The 20,838-nt window shown below is 53.2% G+C and overlaps 1 protein-coding gene across 1 annotated transcript; it reads left to right on the top strand.

Annotated features, from left to right (window-relative positions):
* Window positions 1-38: 38 nt before the first annotated feature.
* On the top strand, window positions 39-18,274 carry LOC119107952 (uncharacterized). The gene is made up of 5 exons (XM_037231542.1): window positions 39-305; window positions 349-1,117; window positions 11,806-11,931; window positions 16,949-17,062; window positions 18,141-18,274. Exons 1-5 carry the CDS (start codon window positions 39-41, stop codon window positions 18,272-18,274), a joined length of 1,410 nt encoding a protein of 469 aa, XP_037087437.1.
* The last annotated feature ends 2,564 nt before the right edge of the window (window positions 18,275-20,838 follow it).

Below are 20,838 nucleotides of genomic sequence, written 5' to 3' on the forward strand. Positions count from 1 at the left end.
CGTCGCTGCTGGTCTGCGCCGCCGCCTACCCCTGCCTGATGCTGGTGCCGGCCGTGCGGGAGCCGGCGTCGCGACCCAGCCCGACGCTCTCCTTCCACTGCAACGACGAGGGCAGCGCGGTGGCTAGCGAGTGGTGCGGCGCCGCCTGCCAGCCGGGCGACGATGTGCTCCGCGTCTACTACCTGGAGCGGTGCTCGTTCGAGTGCGAGCCGGGGGTGACGCTGCCATCCGGTCTGCCGCACCTCTGCCTCGAGGCCGACAACAGCACCTTCTGCGAGGTGGTGGCCGACGTCGGCGACGGCCTGGTGGTGAACGCGTCGCTGCCGCGCGTCCCTGCCGCGGCCCGAGCTGCGCCAGTGCTGGTATCCGCTGGTGGACCTGATGTCGCGCGGCGAGCGGTACCGTGGCCTCGCCTGCCGCAGCCCGCCCGGCTGCGGCGTGCGCTGCCAGCCGCGACAGCTCACCGCCCAGGACCTGCTCTTCACCGGAGAGCGGTGCGCGGAGGACCTCGGCGACCGACGGCTCACCTTCTGGCTGTACTTCGGCCTGCGCGCGCTGACCGAGCTGTGCCTGCCGCTGGCGCTGGTGTTGATCAACGCCACCGTGCTGCTGCTGCGCCGACGACACGACTCCGACTTCGGCTGGGAGTTCGTCTGGGGGCTGCTCGGTCTCATGACGTTCGCGCCATTCTGCGGCTATCTGATCGACGTACACGGAAAGCTCTTCCACTACCTGGACTTCCGGCCCAGCTTTTACGTCTTCTGCGCGCTGATGTTGATCTGCGTGATTCTTGCGTCAGTGTTGCCAGTGCAGCCGCCGCCGACGCCGGGCGGCCGCTCCTACTCACGCCTGCTCGCCAAGAGTCTCGGCAACTTGGAGTTCTTCAGCGTGCTGTGCGTGCTGCTGCTGCTCGGCTCGCTCTGGGGCTTTCTCGAGGCGTTCCTGTACGCCCACCTGCAGAGCCTGGGCGGCACCCAACTGCAGAACGGCCTGAGCCTGGTGGCCGGCGCCCTGCTGCTGGTGCCCTTCCTGCTGAAGGCCGAGCCGCTCATAAACTACTGCGGACACCACCACATTTTCATCATCGCCTTCATCCTCTACATCGTCCGCTACGTCAGTGAGTACTTCCGTCGTGTGACTCCTGAGCCCGCTCTCAGCCCATCGGCTGCTCCGCCTCCCCCACCCGTTTATGGAATGCGGTTGTGTTGGGCGTGGTGCTTACACGACTGTGCTGCTCTCTGTGTGGCACGCCCACGCTCAGTTAACGAGCTTTGGATCTGAGCCCGGTGGTATTCCGCCTACCCACAAGCAACTGGCTGGGGAAAGTGCATACTTCCAGCGCGTCCTACAAATCTGTTCAACTTGTCTAAGCGCCTTTCGGCACGACAATGATTGATGTCCTTTTTTGTGCTCTTTTGTATGCCCCTTGCCTAACTGTGAATGCGATCCAATTAGAGATGCATTGCGTCGGACAGACAGCATGGGCACAGATGAGTTAAGTGCATGAAACCCTTCCTTCAATCTCGGCAAAGCAACACGACAGACGCCCAGGTCGCCTGCAATTAGCTGGTGCATTACTCCCTGTACGGCAGTCATTTTCACTGACCTGCACACCTATGTCAGAAACCAGGCAAGTGCGCATTCTGCAGTAGCGTTTCATTTGCCCACGCTTGTCAGCGCGCCCGGGACAAGGCGTCATTTGCATAGTTCGGCTGACGATAAGCCCGGGGCGTGGAGGCGCTGTCACCGCCGGCCCGTTCCGCATGGTCGCCGGCTCATTCCATGCCGTAGAGCCAGGCTATTGTGACCCGCTAGAGCACGCACAGCCCGCAAATCATGGCTCATTAGGAGGGAAGGAGGATTATATATTGGTAGCGCTGTGTAGATTGCTAACGTGACGCCTTCGCCCGCGTGTCGTATCGACAGACCGGGCTCGACATCCGACCACGCAGAGTGTGTACTTTTAGCGCCGACTAAGGTAGCTGTCCGGGGTTACACACGACCCAGTAATTGTGAAAGTCGCCGGCGTCGTGGAGGCTCTCGGATCGCCGAGCACGTGCATTGACGAAAAACGACAATATCCACGAAACCGATCGTTAGAGGAGAGGATCAGCCATGAATCCTAGAGCCCAGCAACACAACCCGGTGGTCACACGGGGCACAAGGACTTTTGTCACCGGAACTCGGGACCATGGAAAGTGAAGCTAGCTAGCACTGGGGCCATGGAAGGTAAAACCCGCAACTCGGCGAATCAGGGAGCGTGACGTCCACTGACATAGGTCAAGGTCACACTTGACCGGGAAGTCGATGGAAGGGGCTGAAAATGTGCTATCAGATTCAGTGGTAAAGTGACGAGGAAACGAGAAAAACTGACCGGTGCAATGACATTTATAGGAAGACGTGCCAATGAAAGCAGACTGGACTAATGACCAAAGCACAGCGATTAGACTGAACTGGAGAACAGTGCCCTACTGCGTGAACAGGCGTGAACAAGGCATATAGCCTCTACTGAGGGCACACAATATCAGGGAGCAGAAACTCCCCTGGGAGTGAACAGGGCCGGAAGATAGGGACTTCAGTGGGAAAGGACGGAATGGGGAACAGCGTGTCAGTCGGAGGTAGTGGGATCAGGGAACGGGAATTTCGCCGTAAATAGACAGTATCAGGTATCAGAAACTCCGCTAAAACAAGTGGGTCCTTGAAAGATGGACTTCACTGATAGACGGGACAATGATGGGACAGCACGTCCCAGGCTGGGACAGTGTGCCTATTGAGATGGGACAGGACCAAGGAACAGTGTCTTTATTAGGAGCGGATGGTCCCAATAAATGCTGTATCGCCGGTATGAGAAAGCAGGGCTAGGAAACGTCGGCTTCATAAGTAGCAGATACACTAGGGTGGTTTCTCATTATAGCCTGACATGGGACTCTGGAGCAGGTGTGCGGAATCGTAGAACAATAACGCAAGCGCAAAATGTACGACAGCCTAAAACTGCCGCGTTGTAATGCTCCTAAAAGCATAACACTTGTGTGCATAGATATACAGGCGGTGTAAGGTTAACACTTTTCATCTCCGTTTCAAAAATCTTAGCTTTGAGCGCGGGACTGTGCTTCACCCAGTAAACCTGAGGGATTGCTTTAAACCGCCCCACAATCTACTTCGAAGCTGACCGGGTGCCATCTTCCGTCGACCAATCACAAGGTGTCAATCAGCAGCAGAGCAGCGCACAGTAGACTGTCTGAAGCAGGGTATCGAGCATCTTCACATGAACCTGACACCATGTTCTAGACGTCAGTATTCTTGAGCACAGATACCATGATTGCGGTCACCTTAGGATGGTCAATGACAGCTGGACTGTGCGCAATATGTAAGAGTTTTGGGACGACGGAAAGCAAATTTTCCTTGCCACATTTCCACCATTCTGTAATCACACAGCAAGGAACCCCCCCCCCCCCCCCCCCCAGCTGCGTTTTGAGATTTTACTTAACGTGCGCAAATTCTAACGTTTTAGGACTAGAGAGATGGGATATTTACTTTTGAGTAAATTGGATAAAACAAAGCTGACAAAGTAAAATTCAATGTCTTATAGTCACCACTAATGTCGACCAACTGCACAATGTCTTACTCCAAACTTACTCCAAACTACGTGGTCAAGCCTAATTGTCGCGCATCCGCGTTCTACCTCCCCATGACGAGCAACCTAATTTTCTGCGGCGAGTTTATCAGAAAGATAGATAAGCTAGAGCATAACCAACCAACGTCCTGCTACCACAATCCCTCTTACCAAAGCAACAGAGGAAACGAGCGAGCCGTGCCTACATACCCCTCGTGGATATGGCACGGGTCGTGTGTTCAGCACCAGATGCCAGTCCTGACTCAGCGCCGACCGTACTCCCTCGCCATTGTTCCTTGTAAGCAAGCAGTGCTGCCAAACGGCGCTGTAAGGAGAGTTGCCTGACTGCACGCCGCTGTTTGTTTGTCCTGGTAGGCGTGCTGTTGGGCCGCCGTGTTCAGGCCACGCGTCCAGAGGCTCATCTGGCAGCAGGACCGTGTGTCTGGGGTGCGCAACTGCGCCATGCCGCACAGCGTGTGACCTAGATGTGCAACTGCGCCGCGTCGCACAGCGTGTGACCGAGGTGTGCAGCTGCACCATGTCACACATCAAACAGTAAAACAGTCCCAGCAAACAGTCTCAGCAAACAAACTCCGGCGATTCGTTTTCGCTTTATTTTCTCACGTCGGTGAGGCTGTCACAAGCATTCAAATGAGCCTGCTGTGATTACTCAATTGGCGAACGCCTTGACGCTGCCGTGTGTGCGTACAGACCGAACATCGTCCTGCTCAGTCTTTCCGTGGTCATACCCAGCCGGTAAAGGTTCGTGGACGGTCCTGCCCAGCCAGTATAGGTCCGTCCGTAGTCCTGCCTAGCCGGTATAGGTCCGTCCGTGGTCCTATCCAGCCGGTATAGGTCCGTCCGTGGTCCTGCCCAGCCGGTATAGGCCCGCCCGTGGTCCTGCCCAGCCGGTATAAGTCCGTCCGTGTTCCTATCCAGCCGGTATAGGTCCGTTAGTGGTCATGCCCAACCGGTATATGTCCGTCCGTGGTCCTATCCAGCCGGTATAGGTCCGTCCATGGTCCTACCCAGCCGGTATAGGCCCGTCAGTGGTCATGCCCAGCCGGTATATGTCCGTCCGTGGTCCTATCCAGCCGGTATAGGTCCGTCGGTGGTCCTGCCCAGCCGGCATAAGTCCATCCGTGGTCATGCCCAGTCGGTATATGTCCGTCGATGGTCCTGCCCAGTCGGCATAAGTCCGCTTGTGGTCCTTCCCAGCCAGTATTAGTCCGTCCGTGGTCCTGCCCAGCTGGTATAAGTCCGTTCGTGGTCCTGCCAAAACCGGTATAAGTACGTCCGTCTTCCTGCTCAGCCGGATAAGTCTGTCCGTGGTCCTGCCCAGCCAGCATTAGTCCGTCCGTAGTCCTGCCCAGCTGGTATAAGTCCGTTCGTGGTCCTGCTAAACCGGTATAAATACGTCCATCTTCCTGCTCAGCCGGTATAAGTCTGTCCGTGGTCCTGCCCAGCCGGTATAAGTCCGTCTGTGGGCCTGCCCAGCTGGTGAAGTCCGACCGAGCGTCGGTAAGCGAAGGATCGCCGACGCGCGGCCCCGCTCGGCGCCTGATGGAGTACGGCTTTTCAGACATGGATGCTGGGTCCGTCCCATGCCTTGAGTGTTTATCAGGAAGCGCATGGTCATGTGAAGCATGAAGTGTTCGTGCTCACACCACTGTTCGAGGACTGACGCTCCCTGGACGGCCGCCATCAGGCCCCACGACCGCCGTCGTCCCAGAATAGCAAGCTGAGCAACTCACCAACAACAGTCTTTGTGCCATAGGCGACGCATAAGCCGCACACAAACGTTTTGATGCCAGACGTGGCTTCGAGAGTGTTTTCCGCGGTGATCAAGTTCTTGTGTCGAGGTTCCTCGTGCTGTCTTAGTGGCATGTGCGTAGCAAAAGAGTGCAGCTATCATTACAGCGATGTATCAAATCACAGACTTTAACCCTACAACAATTCGCGTTTGGCTGAAATGAGTAAAAAGTTACGACATACCCTCCTGATCATTTGGTATCTCGTCTTTTTCTCCTTTTGACAGCAGCTTTTTCTCTTTACGTTGTAATAATTCCACAAGCCTCAGCCATGGGGCAACCAACCGTTCGAGCACTTCCAGTACAGCAGTGCAAGCGCAGTTGGCACAGGGGCACGTGCCTCTACCCCATTAGGTTCCGAGGGGCCCTTTTGAGGAGCATGGAGGTCGGAATTTACGCCTAAGGGCCCGATTTGATGGCCCGAAGAGCCCGAAAGGCCGGAGGTCGCATGCAAGGGCCGGACACTCCAATACCAGCCAGAAGAGCCCTGCACGCTGATCAGGGACCCCCTGAGCCGACAATGGCCCCTACATATTGGGTAAGCGCCACCAGCTACACACAGTCGCCTGCCTGCAAAATGGTGCCGGTGGGTCCATTTCCCTGGCAGTAGTAAAGCTGGAGCCGGCGATTTACCTGTGTTGGCAAGAGGCCTTGAGTTGGTCAGAGGCAGGGTTCGAGGAGGCCCAGAGAGCCTAGAGGGCCCACTGAATCCGACAACCAGGTGCCCGATTCTAAGGGTCTAGGGACACGAAGGGCTGGGCCAGGTGCGCTGGTCTCTTGGTCTTATCCAAGGGCACGGACTGCGGGGACGGGCCCTCAAATAACAGTCAGAGGGCCTTTACGGCCGATCGGGGACCCCTGAGTCTAACTGGTCCTATGTGTCGGTCGGGCACCACCATCCAACGTTTCCAATTAATATGTATAGCGAACAGCGTGCCCTTGCCGCAATGCCGTAGGTAGTCGTCGACACGTACCTAGAGTGCTCGTACGCACCACTTAAAGGGAATGCTTCACATCTGAAGATATTGAAACAGCATCAAATGTGATGAAGCAAGCTCACTTATAGCTGCTGATATGTTTCTTAGTGGAAAAGACTGCTCCAGACAGCACGATTCGCTGTTTAACAAATATGCTTCTCAATACGCCACGGTTTGATAACGTCGTCGTACCTTACACGACGTTGATTGAGAGCCAATTGACGGCTGTTATACCCGGAAATGGCGCTCACGAATGCCAGATGTGAATGTCTCGTCAATTACGCTTTTTCTCGATCTTAGTCACCAGATGGATTATGGAATGGCGGGATTTGAATGACTTTATCATGACGTCATGAACGTCAATGAATGCCACAGATGACTTTGCCTCTGAAATGCCACAGAGACTTTGGAATGCTCACTCAGGCATATACCTTTCCTCATTTTCGCGGGGATGTAGCTCAGAAACTAGAGGGGATTAGGTTTCAAGAACGGCAATTTGGGAACAGCACCGAAAGGTTGTTCAAGCAGGCCAGTTCAGTTTAAAAGCGCATATAAATGTGAAATACTCCTTTTAAGACTCGCCCGGGCGCGTCTCGCGTCCGGCTCGAGCGCGTCCATACCCTCGCGCTGGGCACGCTCATCCCACGCGCCCGTTCCCCGCGCCCATTCCTCGGTGGAGTCATTCCCCGGTGGAAACATTCCCCGAATTTTGGTCCGATTACGAATAGGACACATTACACTCACACATTGTTACACATACTTACGTCAGTCTCTCCCCTCTCCCATCCCCCAGTGTCAGCCGGGCGATCATCCACTTTCGTTAAAGCGTATTGTCATTGAGTGTACTAAATTTCAGCAGCGCCGCAAACATATATAGACCTACTGGCGTAGGCTTATAAGGACAAACCGCCTCAAACAAATAAGTGCAAAATGGAAAGTCGTTTTAGTTTGTGTGAGTTATTAAAACTTTTGCCTGTACAGGGTAACATGACCTACCTGATATGGGCATAGAACGGGCATCTCCCCGGGCCGGGCGCCCGTGTCCCCTCCCCGCTCGTCAAGGGTCCTCTCTAGTGGGGATCTTCCTCCCGTGGGGATCCTCCGGGGCTCACGGGAAGGAGAGCGGGGACTTTGGGGAGAAGCAAGGACTTTCCGAACAGGGACGGCGAGGGGAGGGGGCACGAACGGCAGCCGGAAGACACCCCGTGGTGGGACAGACTGACCTTCAGCCCTCTCCCGGGAACAATAAGGTGCCCACTAGTGTAGTGTAAGGTACACAAGGGGTCCCTTTCGCAGAAAAAAGTAATGGGGCTCATTAGTGTTGAATACAGTGGGTCGAAAATCAGTGGAAAAAACGAATCAGGCTATCGCGTGTTTGCTTAAGACCGTTCTTCTTTTGCAGAATCAACTGGTGAAACAAATTACATAAAAGGTTTTTAGCATGCGTACCAGCAGATTCAGCACCTCGAGGGCATGCGCAGCAATGACCTGGGTTGTAGCTTCCGCAGAACCGAACGGCGTTGGCCACTGCAAGTAATGCCAGATGGTGGGTGCTGTGCGCGTAAGACCGACCGTCGTAAAAATGGTTTCGAATGCCTTTTGAAATTCATAGAAGTCATTCAAAGATGAGGCCGGGTGCATCTTTTCTACTGCTTTGAGATTGTCCTTAGGACAGATAAATAGTTAAAACAACACGAAGAAGAGATAACTATTACTGTTTCAGATTTTCGGTTCAATTCTACTTTGCGCGGCCGTAATAGCCAATCCGTTCTCATCATCAATCTGAAAATTGCACAGGTGAAATACACCCCCGGAATACCTCCGAAATGTGCAATTTGATAATCCTGCAAAGTAATCCTACACATTCTTTCGAATGCATTTTCACTTTCGTCCTCCCGTTGACCACGGCTCAGTGTCAGCCGCGGGACCAACGCTGCGCGGCCTATGGAGACTACAACGTCTGACATCGAGTGTTTGCTTGCCAAGATTTGCAAGCGGGCAACTACGTTACATAAGTTGCATCATGTATCAATTCTGACTGAATGTTGAGCATTTCCAGACAAACATGGCTTGGCAGCGTTGGTGTCAAATTTTTATTTGTTTTGATCTACATTCGCAGGGGTCATATCTCTGTACAGCCCATGTAAACCAATTTGAAAGAGGCTTCTTAGTTCTATCGGTTTAGAAAGAGTCAACTGGATCATTGCAAAATGAACAGTGCCAGTGATTTATTTCATGCAGTCGTTTAATGCATATTTATTGATTATGAACTTCAGGCAGAGTTGATCTTGCGGTAGTTTTTGGCTTCTATTCTAGTTATAGCAGGTAAAAATGAAAATATGAGAGGCAGAGCTCCTTCATTAACAACTAGAACATGTTCGGCTAGTTTTAGTGTGTGTGTGGGGGGGGGGGGGGGGCTGTTCGAGTAAGAACAACCGTTGTAAAATGGTTTTTGAATGTATTCTAAAATTGATTTGTGCCCTTTCAAGACAAGGCTGGGCGCATCTTTTTCTACAACTTCGAAGCTCTTACCATGAGGGGCCCTTTATCAAGCCTGAGTCCCTCTCCCCTCACCAAGGCTCTGGCCGCGCGCCTGCTCCAGCGTGTTAATGTTTTATCCCATGTGCCTTCCTTTACTGTTGGAGGCAAAACGTCGTTGGCAATGTTGAATTTGGTCTAGGTTTCAGCTACCAGGAAGTTCGATTCGTTTTAGTTCTTCCTTTTGAAATTTGTTGCGGCTAGAAAGCCACCTTTTTAGAATCTTGCTGTTCTGCTTGCTCTAGCGTATCCAGAACTTCTTCGGTAGATCGCCCATGTTTTGCCTCCTTTTGTGGAGAGGAGTCAGGGCATAAAATCACAGCCAGTGATCGAGTCACCAACAGGCGTCACTCGATCACGTCAAACAGCACGCCGTTTTCTGGCGCACGCGAGCCGTTTTTTGTCCCAGGACCCCGGACGGCCTAATAGAGTCACAGTGCGACTTTTTGCCAACACAAGATTGATGCTGGCGTAGGACGGCACGGCTTGGCTGCGGCTGAGGGGTGTCGCGTGTCGGTGAAGGCCTCGAGACCCCGGAGTCCTGCAGCATTGTCCAGTGTCACCCCCTACCACAAACACATGCCCAGGATTACTAACGAGAGAGGGACGTGCCACATGCAGCTGAAGCAGAAAGAAACGGATCGGGGTCGGGAGGCGTGGAAATAACGAATCGCGAGCGGAATGAGTGCCACGGAGATGACCAATTTGGACGCGAATAACATATTACGGTCAATTTGGGAAGTGATTCATAAGACACGGCCACTCGGACCGTAATTTCACGACCGTTGTAGCATCATTGCCGTGACCACGCCGTACGTTCGGTGTCAGGACCATGACCACACTCATAGCATGACAGGCTCAAAAAAGCATTCACCGTCATTATTACGTGATTGCGACCTTTAGCGGGCGTCTCACCTTTAGAGGAATGTTTCAAAACATACCCTAGTGAAGCATTATGACACCTTATGGCTATAACAATAAAGACACGCCTAATGATCGCGCTAGGTAGTGCCACTGCAGGACCGTTGAGACATAATAGGGCGATCAATTTTCACGATTGATGAGTCCAAATTACACTGTCAACGCCTTGTAACGGCGCTACGTTTCTTCCCTGCGGTCGCAACTGCTGTCGTCATGCCAGCCACCGTGAGCACCTGGTGCGAATAAAAGACTTTCTGATTGGCCCAGCGGGTAAGACCATGTTACCGATTAGTTGGTTGGTTGCAGATTAAGCCAGTGCGCGACATGGATATGTCATACGCTCCCGAAGCCAGAGTGCGCATCGAAAACAGCGACTGTGGTGGGCGCCACAGAGATTAAAGTCGTAGCATAATGTTTCGTTGAATTCGCGGGGGTAAAAGTCTCATCTTCGCATATCTTTTTGTCTTAGAAGGATGCATTTTTTCGTAGCATTTATTGCACAAACACTTTGACACATGAGTGTTTTGTAAACATCACTGAATACACAGACTGGGAAAAGTAACGCGGATGGGATGTGTTGCTTGGACGTAGTGAGCAGGAAGTCAACAAAGATTTTTCCCGCAGGGTCGGGAACTTCAAATTGCCACTATGGGCTATCTAGACGGTTTTCGAGAAAATCTGTATCACTGATCAAAGCATACGCGTCTGATGTAACAATAAGTAAAAAGCGAAAAAGGTGGGATAATGGGATCATGACTTCAAATGATGGAAACAATCGAGGCAATGAAATGAGGCGAAGGGTTTGTGCAATGAACGAACACTTATGACGGAGCGAGCGCTCCCAGCGAGCAGGGCAGCTGCATTACTGAATCTTTAAAATGCCACATATCTATATGCACTTCACATGAATCGCGCCTGGCACAGCATAGCAAATCGTGTGCACAAAGAAAAGGGTTTGCAAAACAGTCCCGTTACGCAAGCAAATGCAGATAGCCTTGGTGAAGTAATCTGATTACCCAACTGAAAAATATTTTGTCTTAGAACGTCTTTTTATGTCATTACTTTATCATATCGCAGGTGCGTGGCTCAACTTCCTGCGATATCGGCCCTCCTACCAGCGTAGGCGACGCCATATGACCTTAATTGCGGAGTGATTCACAAATCCCCAATGACATACCAAGAACCATGAAATATTCACATGCAATACATATACTTCAAACCTTGAGGTACATACCTTTTGGGGAATGAATATCACTCCAGGGTTTGTTGCTGCTTTACAGCTGTATCTAGCAGCGGACACCATTTTCCCCTCTTGCCATTGCAAGAATCGTGTTCGAACCTCCCGTGGCGGCAGTCGGAAGACCATGTTTGGTGCATGAAGGCTTAGGCTGCTTGGCTGGCTGCCAGCACGGCGGACTTGTGCAGCTGAGGCCGTTTGGTTACGGAATCAATCTCTCGGGGCTCTCCGTAGACGAACGTCGAGTCACGTGTGCACGCCAGGCGGACATCGAATCACGTGTGCACCGTGCACCAACCGTGCAGCCGCGCTGGAGCCGACCCTGGCTGGCTTGCACTGCACCGCGGCGCAGGCCTGCGTCGCAGTCCTGTGACCTTGACCTTGGCTGGCCTGCACCGTGGCGCGGTCCTGTGACCGTGTCATCGCGCCGCCGGCGGTGGTCCCACATACGGCGCACTGCGTCTGTCACAGCGGTGTGATATATCTTCTGCTGCATGCTTGTCCCAACTGTTGCACCACAGCCCTAGCACAGCCATCGCACCCCTAGCATGCATGTGAACCTGTACCAACGTGCGTCCCGGTTGTCATGTCGTGTGCATTTCACACATCAGTGTAAGCTGACCAATGTGAGCAGGAGGTCAGTGTGCGTGCAGGGCTCCGGCGGCCGTGAGCGACGACCCTTACACGGTATGCGCGTCCGTGCTTCAGGCTACGCCTACATCATCGCGCCGTGGCTGGCGCTGGTGGCGGAGTCGCTGGAGATGTTCACGCTTCACCTGGCCTGGATGGCGGCCGTCCTCTTCACCATCCGGCCAGAGCTCGCCCGCCATCGAGGCCACCACACAGGCCGTCATCACCGTCTGCCACTATGGCATAGGTCAGTGGATGGGGGATGTCTCTGGAGGTCGACAGACGGTCACCAACGTCTGCAACCGCAGCATATGTCAGTGACGAGGGATGGCGCTGGAGGACGACAGACGGTCATCACCGTCTGCCACTAAGGCATAGGTCAGTGAATGGGGATGTCGCTAGAAGACAGCCATAGACGGTAACCAACGTCTGCCAATGCGGCATGGGACAGTGGATGCGGAAAGCCATGCAGTGGCGAAGTAGCTCCGTCGGGACCGGTTCGGCTTCCAAGCTGGAGGCCCGGGATGGAGTCCCGGCTGACGCCTTAGCTTCTGGCCTCTGGGAACAAAAGCCGGAGCGGTCGCAGTGGCCTCTGGTGATAACCGGCTGCTGGTAGGCGGCTGCGCTCCGACCTGCTGGTAAACGGCTCCGTTCCGACCTGCTGGTAAACGGCTCCGCTCAGAACTGCTGGTAAGCGGCTCGGCTTCGATCTGATGGTAAGCGGCTCCGTTCCGACATGCCGGTAAACGGCTCCGTTCCGACCTGCTGGTAAGCAGTTCCGCTCCGACTTGCTGGTAAGCGGCTCCGCTTTGACCTGCTGGTAGGCGGCTCCGCTCCGACCTGCTGGTAAGCGGCTCGGCTCCGACCTGCTGGTTAGCAGTTCCGCTCAAACCTGTTGGTAAGTGTCTTCGCTCCGACCGGCTGGTAAGCGGCTCCGCTCCAACCTGCTGGTAAGCGGCTCCGCTATGACTTGCTGGTAGGCGGCTCCGCTTTGACCTGCTAGTAGGCGGATCCGCTCCTACCTGCTAGTAAGCGGCTCGGCTCCGGCCTGCTGGTAAGCGGATCCGCTCTGACCTGCCGGTAAGCGGCTGGTAAGCAATTCCGCTCAAACCTGCCGGTAAGTGGCTCCTGCTTCCACCTACTGGTAAGCGGCTCTGCTCCGACCTGCTGGTAAGCGGTTCCGCTCCGACCTGCTGGTAAGCGGCTCGGCTCCGACCTGCTGGCAAGCAGGTCCGACTCCAACCTGCTGGTAAGTGATTCCGCTTCGACCTGTCGGTAAGCAGTTCCGCTCCGACCTGCTCGTAACGAGGGCAGGTCGAACATCGGTTTAAGGCAACGTCAAAACTATATGAACCGGCTTCACACTAACGAAAATGCCCACGAAGGCTCATAGCTCCGCTGCTAGCATACGCGCGCACTTAAGTCTCGTCGATAACTCGAACTTAACGAAATTTCCACCCAAGAGGTCACCAGTTGCTGAACACGCATTGTTTATGGGACGTGCGCATATGGTGCATGGATTCATGCCTCGCTTTGATGACCAGTGAGTGCTGGCCACCATTAGAGCACGCCGATAGCTTTTGTCCCTTTCATTGGTAAGTAATGGTAGATTTGCGTTGCCAACTTACTGCTAATATCTTATTCTTGTCGTCATATCGTCATGTGGACCGTATGGCAAACGCTGGCTTTATATGATTTCGGCCTCAACATGACTCCGGGAATAGTCTTCCAAATGGAAGGTTCACTTCTGAAATCGATTCGAGTGGCATCCTCACGGCGACAACAGCTACATGGTCATGGTCACAACATCCATCAGCTGGGGACCATATGCGATCAGTGGTGGGGAAACAGAAGCTGTGAGCTCATAACAGCCCACATACAGCGGTCATATTATTTTCGTTTTGTTTGCTTTCCACATAAGGTGTCGGGAATGCCGAGGATGCCCTCCGTGGTTTATATTTGAGCCGATTCGTCATAATCTGCAAACCAATTCGGATGATATAGATTCGAAATGCATCAGCGTTCGAGGGGATATTTTCTTTCCACCTTGACACAAAACAGATGAGACAGACATCGACGCCGTCTGTCGGGAATATAGCACGGCTCTAGAGACTCTAATGCATATCACCCGCCTATCAAACACCTGGCCACAGAATTTAACGATCTGAGCTATTTTTTGCCTTATGACATCGACTCATTGTCTGTATACATGTTACCCAAACCCCACGCATAACTTTCTACATTTTACAAAATTTGGGCTGTGAGGCGCAGTACACAACCGTGCTGCGCCACAACTGCCGAGGTTTCTGCCCCCAGTTACGTGGCGCCGCCCGGCTTTGCTGTGGCGGGCTCGTCGCTACGGGGCAGCTCAGCTCCCGAAGCTGCCTTGATCGCGGCCGCCGACCCAGCACGGCCATAAGCAGGGCCATAACGGTACTCGGTCGGGGCAGATCCGGCAAGCCAGTCGGCACCGGCTGGACGGCTCGGATCGCCCCGCTCTCTGTCCGCGAGACGGCGGCCCTTCGCCCCGGAGGGTGTCAGGCCATTGGATCAGCTGGCCTGCCTGTCATGTCTCAGTCCCTTCGCTGTTCAGCCAATGTGATTGCTCTGTCTTGTGAGATCATTTCTTCTTTAAGTCATCAAGATGGAACGCATGTGCATTATGTGCACATGCATGGATATGCATACGCTATGTTACCAGCGCGTACCAGTGCGTATGCTCACCGGTGCATGCCGTTGTTTTGGCGTTCTAAGTTAGGACCACAGCACACGAATTGTGAAATTGCGGAACGTACATATTTCCTGAAATCGTCATGGGTAATCGTTGTCGGGCCAACCGTCCTACGCCAGAATCTATCACGCTAGAAAGAGATGACCATGAGCTCGAAATATGTAGCAGCGCTCTCTCAATCGAAGGTGAAAAACTTACGTTTACTCCTGATGTTCTTCTTGGTTCAGCTGCTTTATTAGGCGATAATACTCAGCGGTTGAGTTAACAATAATGATGCGAAGGTTTACGATAAGTGAAATTTAAAACCTACGAATAATCTAACAAATTAAAGAGCTCCATGACCGCATGTAAAACTGTGCTGTGCAAGTGAAGGCGAACACCACAAGATAAACAGACGCCTGTGCTGAAAAAGATGAAAACTGTCTTTAAAAAATGCTTCAAATTTGGTGATATTAAAGTAATCATCACACATAATGAAATAAGTTCACTTAAAATTTTAGGTGTATTTAAGCGGAAAAGAATGCTCTTAAGCGAAAAAGAGTGCGACAAAACAATTGCTTAGCTAAGTACATATGGTCCTGGAAGCGTAATTGTATGATTACGTCATCGTACCTTGCACAAAACTGAAGAAGAGCCAATTGGCGGCTATATTGGAAATCATATGCACGAACGTCAGATGTGAATGACTCGATCATTGCATTTTTATTGGCCTTGATCGTCGCATGGCTTATGGAATGACAGAATTTGAATGACGTTATTATCATGTTATGTATACCGTGGTGGCCTAAAATACTCTCCCCGAAATAGTCTTCCCATCTTCGTGGAGATGTAGCTCAGATGCTAAGGGGGTTTATGTCTTAATATCAGGGCTGATAACTACACTGAATGATTTTCAAGATGGCTATTTCAGGTCAAAACCCCATACAGATGTACATAGAACACCCCTTTAACACTATGGGACACGACCCCATAGCAACCCGACAAGCGACTGGCGCTGCTCGCTTGATGCAACTCAAGGCTTTGGCCGGTATATTAACAATGGCACATTTGCACCATTGCCCGTGACGGCCGTTTCCTGCGGTTCCGTAAAATGCCCCCTGGTTTTTTACCTCTACCTATTGTGACACAAGGCTTTAAAGGGATCGCTGCTTTTGTGTGATATACATCAATTCTATGTGTACCTGGATCCTCAAGTAAACTGGTGCTATATTTATCCTCCGTATCCAGCGTATTATCGCATAGGTATAGGTTCGTTTTCGTGCTGGTAATGCCTCCCATTACTTCAATGCAACAAACTCGCATACGTCATTTTGCAAGTACGTATCTGATGCAAATCATGCACCTTCTCGCACATACAGCTGAGTTACATTGTTCGGTTATGTTTGGCATAGGTGGCAAAAGCACGTTATACTGTTTATTTCTCACATAGCCTACATTATTTTTGGCATGTGCATGCATGCACATGACATCCGCGGAAATGTACACGGTTTCCAAGATTTCTTCACGGGAAGCGGCTCCTGGCTTCTAGTTTTGGAAGATGAAAGAGCTGGGGGAATAATTTGACATCAAGTAGGATGCGAGAAAATTAGCACGGCACGTACTTGTGCTTCTTTGATGACTTCATATGACAGGCTCACCATCATTCCCGCGCATTGTTCTTACCGTAGGTGCAGAGGTGCGCACGAAACCCTCTAAAGGTCAACATGTGCCTCGATGTGAGTGCACTCATCTTTATGGTGCACGATAAAAACAACTGCGCGGGTCGTGTGGGCGCCTGTGGTGGTGAAACGTCCGCCAAACATCCTTGTTACCGGGAATCGCAAACCGCCCACTTCCCAGCTCCGACAAACATTCCCTCTGCCGAGCTCGGAGTGCATGATTGTGTGTTTTGCTCTGGGTGTCAATCACCGGTGGCGACCCCTGACTGCTGTGGGCTCGAGTTGGGCACGTCATCTGGCGCACCAACGGCATTATCCTGATGATCCGGTTTCTGCTCGTCCGCGGTGTGGTACCGCTTGGCGCCGTCTGTTTTGGCGTCGCTGACCTGACCCACCAGACCAGACCATCCGGTCTGGTGTCGTTGATCTGGTACCTGGCCGAACCTTTTCAACACAGGTCCCCGCATTGTGTGCGGACGGGTGATGCCCGCTGTGCTCACCCGGCTCGTGTGGCCTCAAGTCCGGTCCCGGGGCTGGGGCGGTACGGTACCTGCTGATCTGACCCGTGTGACTTCAAGTTGCGGTCCCGGGCCAGGGCGGGTACGGTAACCTGCTGATCTGACCCGTGTGGACCTTAGGCCGCGGTCTGGTGCTGGCGCGGTGCAGTACTCGCTGATCCGACCCGCGTGACCTTGGTCGCGGTTCTGGGGCTGGCGTGGTGAAGCACCCGCTGATCTGACCCGTGTGACCTCAGGTCGCGGTCTGGGGGCCGGCGTGGTGCGGTACCTGCTGCCGCTGACCTCCGGGTTCCTGCTGCTCTGCGCCGGCTCAGTGCTGGCGGCCGCCTCCTCTGTGCTCTACATGCTCATCTACTACTGCTGCCGAACGCTGCCGCCCCGCCGGCACAGCTATGGAAGACACAAGCGGGAGATGTACAGCAGTAGCGGTGAGTGGCGCCACGTACCGGCCGAGCCCACATGATGCTCGCGTCGGGTCCTGGACCCGATCCGGGAGACGCGGGAGCTCCCGGGGCTGCACAGCGAGGCGTCAGTGGTCCAAAAGTTGGAGGGCGAGGGAGGAAAGCGGTATAAAACATTGAAGGTCACTTTGATTTGGAGCTCTAATTCTTTCCGCAGCTTGCTAAGCATGATCAACTTTTAAGATGTCAAACCTTATGAGTGGGGTCTGGGTCTGGCCGTCCTTATGTGATGTTTGATTCGCTTGCTGATCGGTGCTTTTTCAACCCCCTTTTGGGCCTTACAACACTGGCACAGTACTTTTTTTCTATTCTGAAGTTCTGGGTCGGCGGGCAAGACTTGTTGCCGAGTCGGAACGCCAAAAATTAAAACTGAAATCCGCAAAAATACTTTGAGTTATCACTGCTCAGCTCACGTGAAGAGGTTGCATGCATGCCATATGTGCCATTCCAACCACACACCAGTTCTCAAACTGGTATTACACATCAAGCACAAGCAACAGGAGCTCATCACATTGGAACATAGGGGTGGTGAGTGTGTACATTTTGGGGATGGACATAATCCAGGGAGGTATTCCTTGGACACTGAGTTACCTTGTCGCTGCTGCTTCTTACGATGAAGTACGTCCTTTTTAAAATGTTTTCACTCCAAGGATGTCATTCGGTCACTTGTCCATTGCCTGTACTAAGCGCCGAGTCGTGTTCACACTGACTACTGTTCGACAGGCGCCATGCTGAACGGAACGTACGCGCCACTGACAGCAGCGCCACAATGGCGTCTGAGACGTGCGCCCCGAGCTCTCCAGCCGACCGGCAGAGCTCCCCAGCCGACCGGCAGAACTCCCCAGCTGACCGACAGAACTCCCCAGCCGACCGGCAGAGCTCCCGCAGTTGACCGGTAGAGCTCCCCAGCCGACCGGCAGAATTCCCCAGCCGACCGGTAGAACTCCCCAGCCGACCGGCAGGACCCTGCAGCATATGGGTGAGCTCCCCAGCCGACCGGCAGAATTCCCCAGCCGACCGTAGAACTCCCCAGCCGACCGGGCAGGACCCTGGCAGCATATGGGTGAAGCTCCCGCCGACCGGCAGAACTCACTAGCCGACCGGCAGAACTCCCCAGCCGACCGGCAGCCGTTCCCCGCCGACGACCGAGCTCCGCAGACGCCGCTGTCCACGCAGTGAGTCATCAGGCAGCTTGTCGCCAGCTCTGTTGCGGAAACGGCTCACACCAAGGCCACAGACCGCCGATACCTGAATGACTTTGGAGAAGGCAGGGTCCGTACACACCGCACTGCCCATGCCGACGACAGCTAGAGTCAGAGCCGCCATACCACAACGTCGCACTGACCACAGCTGGAGTCGGAGGTCGGAGTCGGAGTCGGCAAGCACGGTCCGACGCCGGTGCGTGCCCTGGAGGTGGCCGCTGCCCTCTGTCGCCCGGAGGTCTCCTTTGAGACAGCGCCGCTAGTGTCACCATCTCTTGTCGGCGCCGTCCCGTGGTGGCAACGCGCGCGCGCGCGTGTTTGTGTGCGGAGGACTGTGTCAACAGCCCTGTGACACGCGCCAGCTGACACTCGTGAGTGGATGGAAAGGCGCCGTTGACAGCGAGCCGGCGCGTGAGAGGTCAGCGTCATCGGACCACACCGCCATGACACGAGCAAATGGTTTGCTTTGAAAACCTCGTGTCGTTGGCCGGATTAACGTCAACGCTACAATAACGATAGTTGGTAGCGTCAAGGCGATACATGTGCACTGAATTTGCCGGACACAGGATAGCCGCCCACGCGCTGCCACCAGCGGATCGCCCGTTCGCAGTGTCTGGCGCTGTAAGTCATGCAGTTACTAGAGATGGGTTGCATCTTGTTAAATGTGAAAGGTTTTGATTTGTCTTACCAACCTTGTATTACATATTAGTTACGGTGTCTTCAAATGCATTTTCATGATCATGTCATGTTGTTAGCATATATAAGAGCGTAGTTGGTGGATTACAGATTATGCCCTGCCACGATTCCCTGCGGTTTTACTCAGCGGTGACTTTCTTTTAAAGCTTTGTTTTCAAACAGCTGACAGTCGCCCCCGTGTCGTAGTCGGCCAAGACACCGATCCCGCTCCACTTGTGCGCCGAGCGGAAGCGTCGTCGACGACTCAGTGACCACACATTAACGCCTGCTATGTCCACTGGGGCCATGTCAACCGCACAGCTGATTAAGCCGCGCGCGAAGTGATTGTTTTCCTTTTTGTTTTGTTTTTCAAATACAGAAGCATCCACGGTCTGGCGTGTCGTGTGATATCGCTTCCTCCCAACACCGAATCAACATGCTTGATATTTTCCAAAAGGAGGAGACCGATGTGATCTGGCGGATGCCAGGTCCCACCTTGCGGGTCTGTCATGGATCCAGTCTTCGGATCGGCATTGATAGCAGCGAGTTTGCGGATCTTTGGATCGATTGATCGCGTCACTATGCGGTTATGCTGTAATATTTTCGGTGCTAAATCAAGCACCGGTTTCTTACGGCATCGTAAACCATCGCAACGTCATGCCAACTGGTCGTCGAACATGAGAGCCATGAGAGCCCTTCCTGCCAGGGTGAGAGGCAGGCGACGCCATATAGCCTTAGTAGCTGGGTGCGTCCGTAAAGCCCCAATGACAGACAGACGCAGACAGAACATGAGAGCCTAATGCGGGAGCACCGAAAACAATAAGCACAACTAGGTCCAGATGACAACACGGGGTTGCAACGTCACCAAACCACAACGTTGGGCGAGACACAGATCATACATTTATCACGCTTTGCCATCGAGTGGTTATTCGAGGGTCACCGCATTCTTGCAGAAATATAACTTGTCACTGTTAACATTACAGTCAAAGTTGTCACTCAACTGATTGTCACCCAGCTGGCTGGGTTTGACTGGATATGAGTTGACTGAACTGTCACGTGAGTTGACATATCAGGACCACCTTGCATGCTCGGTAAGCTTCCCATTAACAGTCTGCTGACTTCTTCTTTCTCTACGATTTTTTACAAGCCTGATGTATTGATAAACCAAGAACTAACGGCACAATCTGGAGACCTCTCAGTGCTTGATGTGTCCTTCTCACAGAAAAGAAGGGATACTTTTGCATGACTACGCTCACACAACTTGGGATTAGAATATATATATATATATATATATACGGACTGCTTTCTTAGAAGCCATGGCATGTGCGGACTTGTAATACAGTATAATTAGAGCGGTCATGGTTTGAAATCAAACATTTAATTCGTACTTTTTGGTAGGATATGTTTCTGTGATGTGAGCCCACGCTAAGCGGCTCTTGTTTGGTGAGCCCTGGCCTGATCGTAAACTTCCGAGTCAACGGCAGAACTTGGCAGCGAAAGCTTAACGCGCCGACATGACCGGCACAGTCCATCCTGCCCTCTGGCGCCAGCTGACCGTCAGAGCGGCCGTCGTCACTGGCCGCGGGCTGCCCCAGTCGGTGACCTACAGTGAACCCGGCAGTCGAACCCACCGCGCCGCAGGTCTGTGAAATGGAAGGCGAGGCACTCTTACCAGCTGAACTGTCGGGATGGACTAAAGTTAACTGCGGGACGGGACGATTTAAAGTGCGGCCCGGCGGTGTATCTTCCACCTCGTACCTCAAACGGTGCCGAGGAATGGAATCAACATTTTGTGAGGTGTGTCCAAGAGGTGCTGTGGACATTGGTATTGGAACACTGTTGACAGACTTCGCGAAGAGCTCTGAC

Source organism: Pollicipes pollicipes, unplaced genomic scaffold, assembly GCF_011947565.3.
Source record: "Pollicipes pollicipes isolate AB1234 unplaced genomic scaffold, Ppol_2.1 Scaffold_6686;HRSCAF=7923_pilon_pilon_pilon, whole genome shotgun sequence".
NCBI classification, from domain to species: Eukaryota; Metazoa; Arthropoda; class Thecostraca; order Pollicipedomorpha; family Pollicipedidae; genus Pollicipes; species Pollicipes pollicipes.

What these genes read in the sequence shown, in the direction of transcription:
- LOC119107952 (XM_037231542.1), top strand. Translation starts at nt 39, where the DNA reads ATGCTGGTGCCGGCCGTGCGGGAGCCGGCGTCGCGACCCAGCCCGACG. An exon ending in CTACATCGTCCGCTACGTCA is followed by an intron (nt 1,118 to 11,805) that starts GTGAGTACTTCC and finishes TCCGTGCTTCAG; the next exon opens with GCTACGCCTACATCATCGCG. An exon ending in AGAGCTCGCCCGCCATCGAG is followed by an intron (nt 11,932 to 16,948) that starts GCCACCACACAG and finishes GCGCCGGCTCAG; the next exon opens with TGCTGGCGGCCGCCTCCTCT.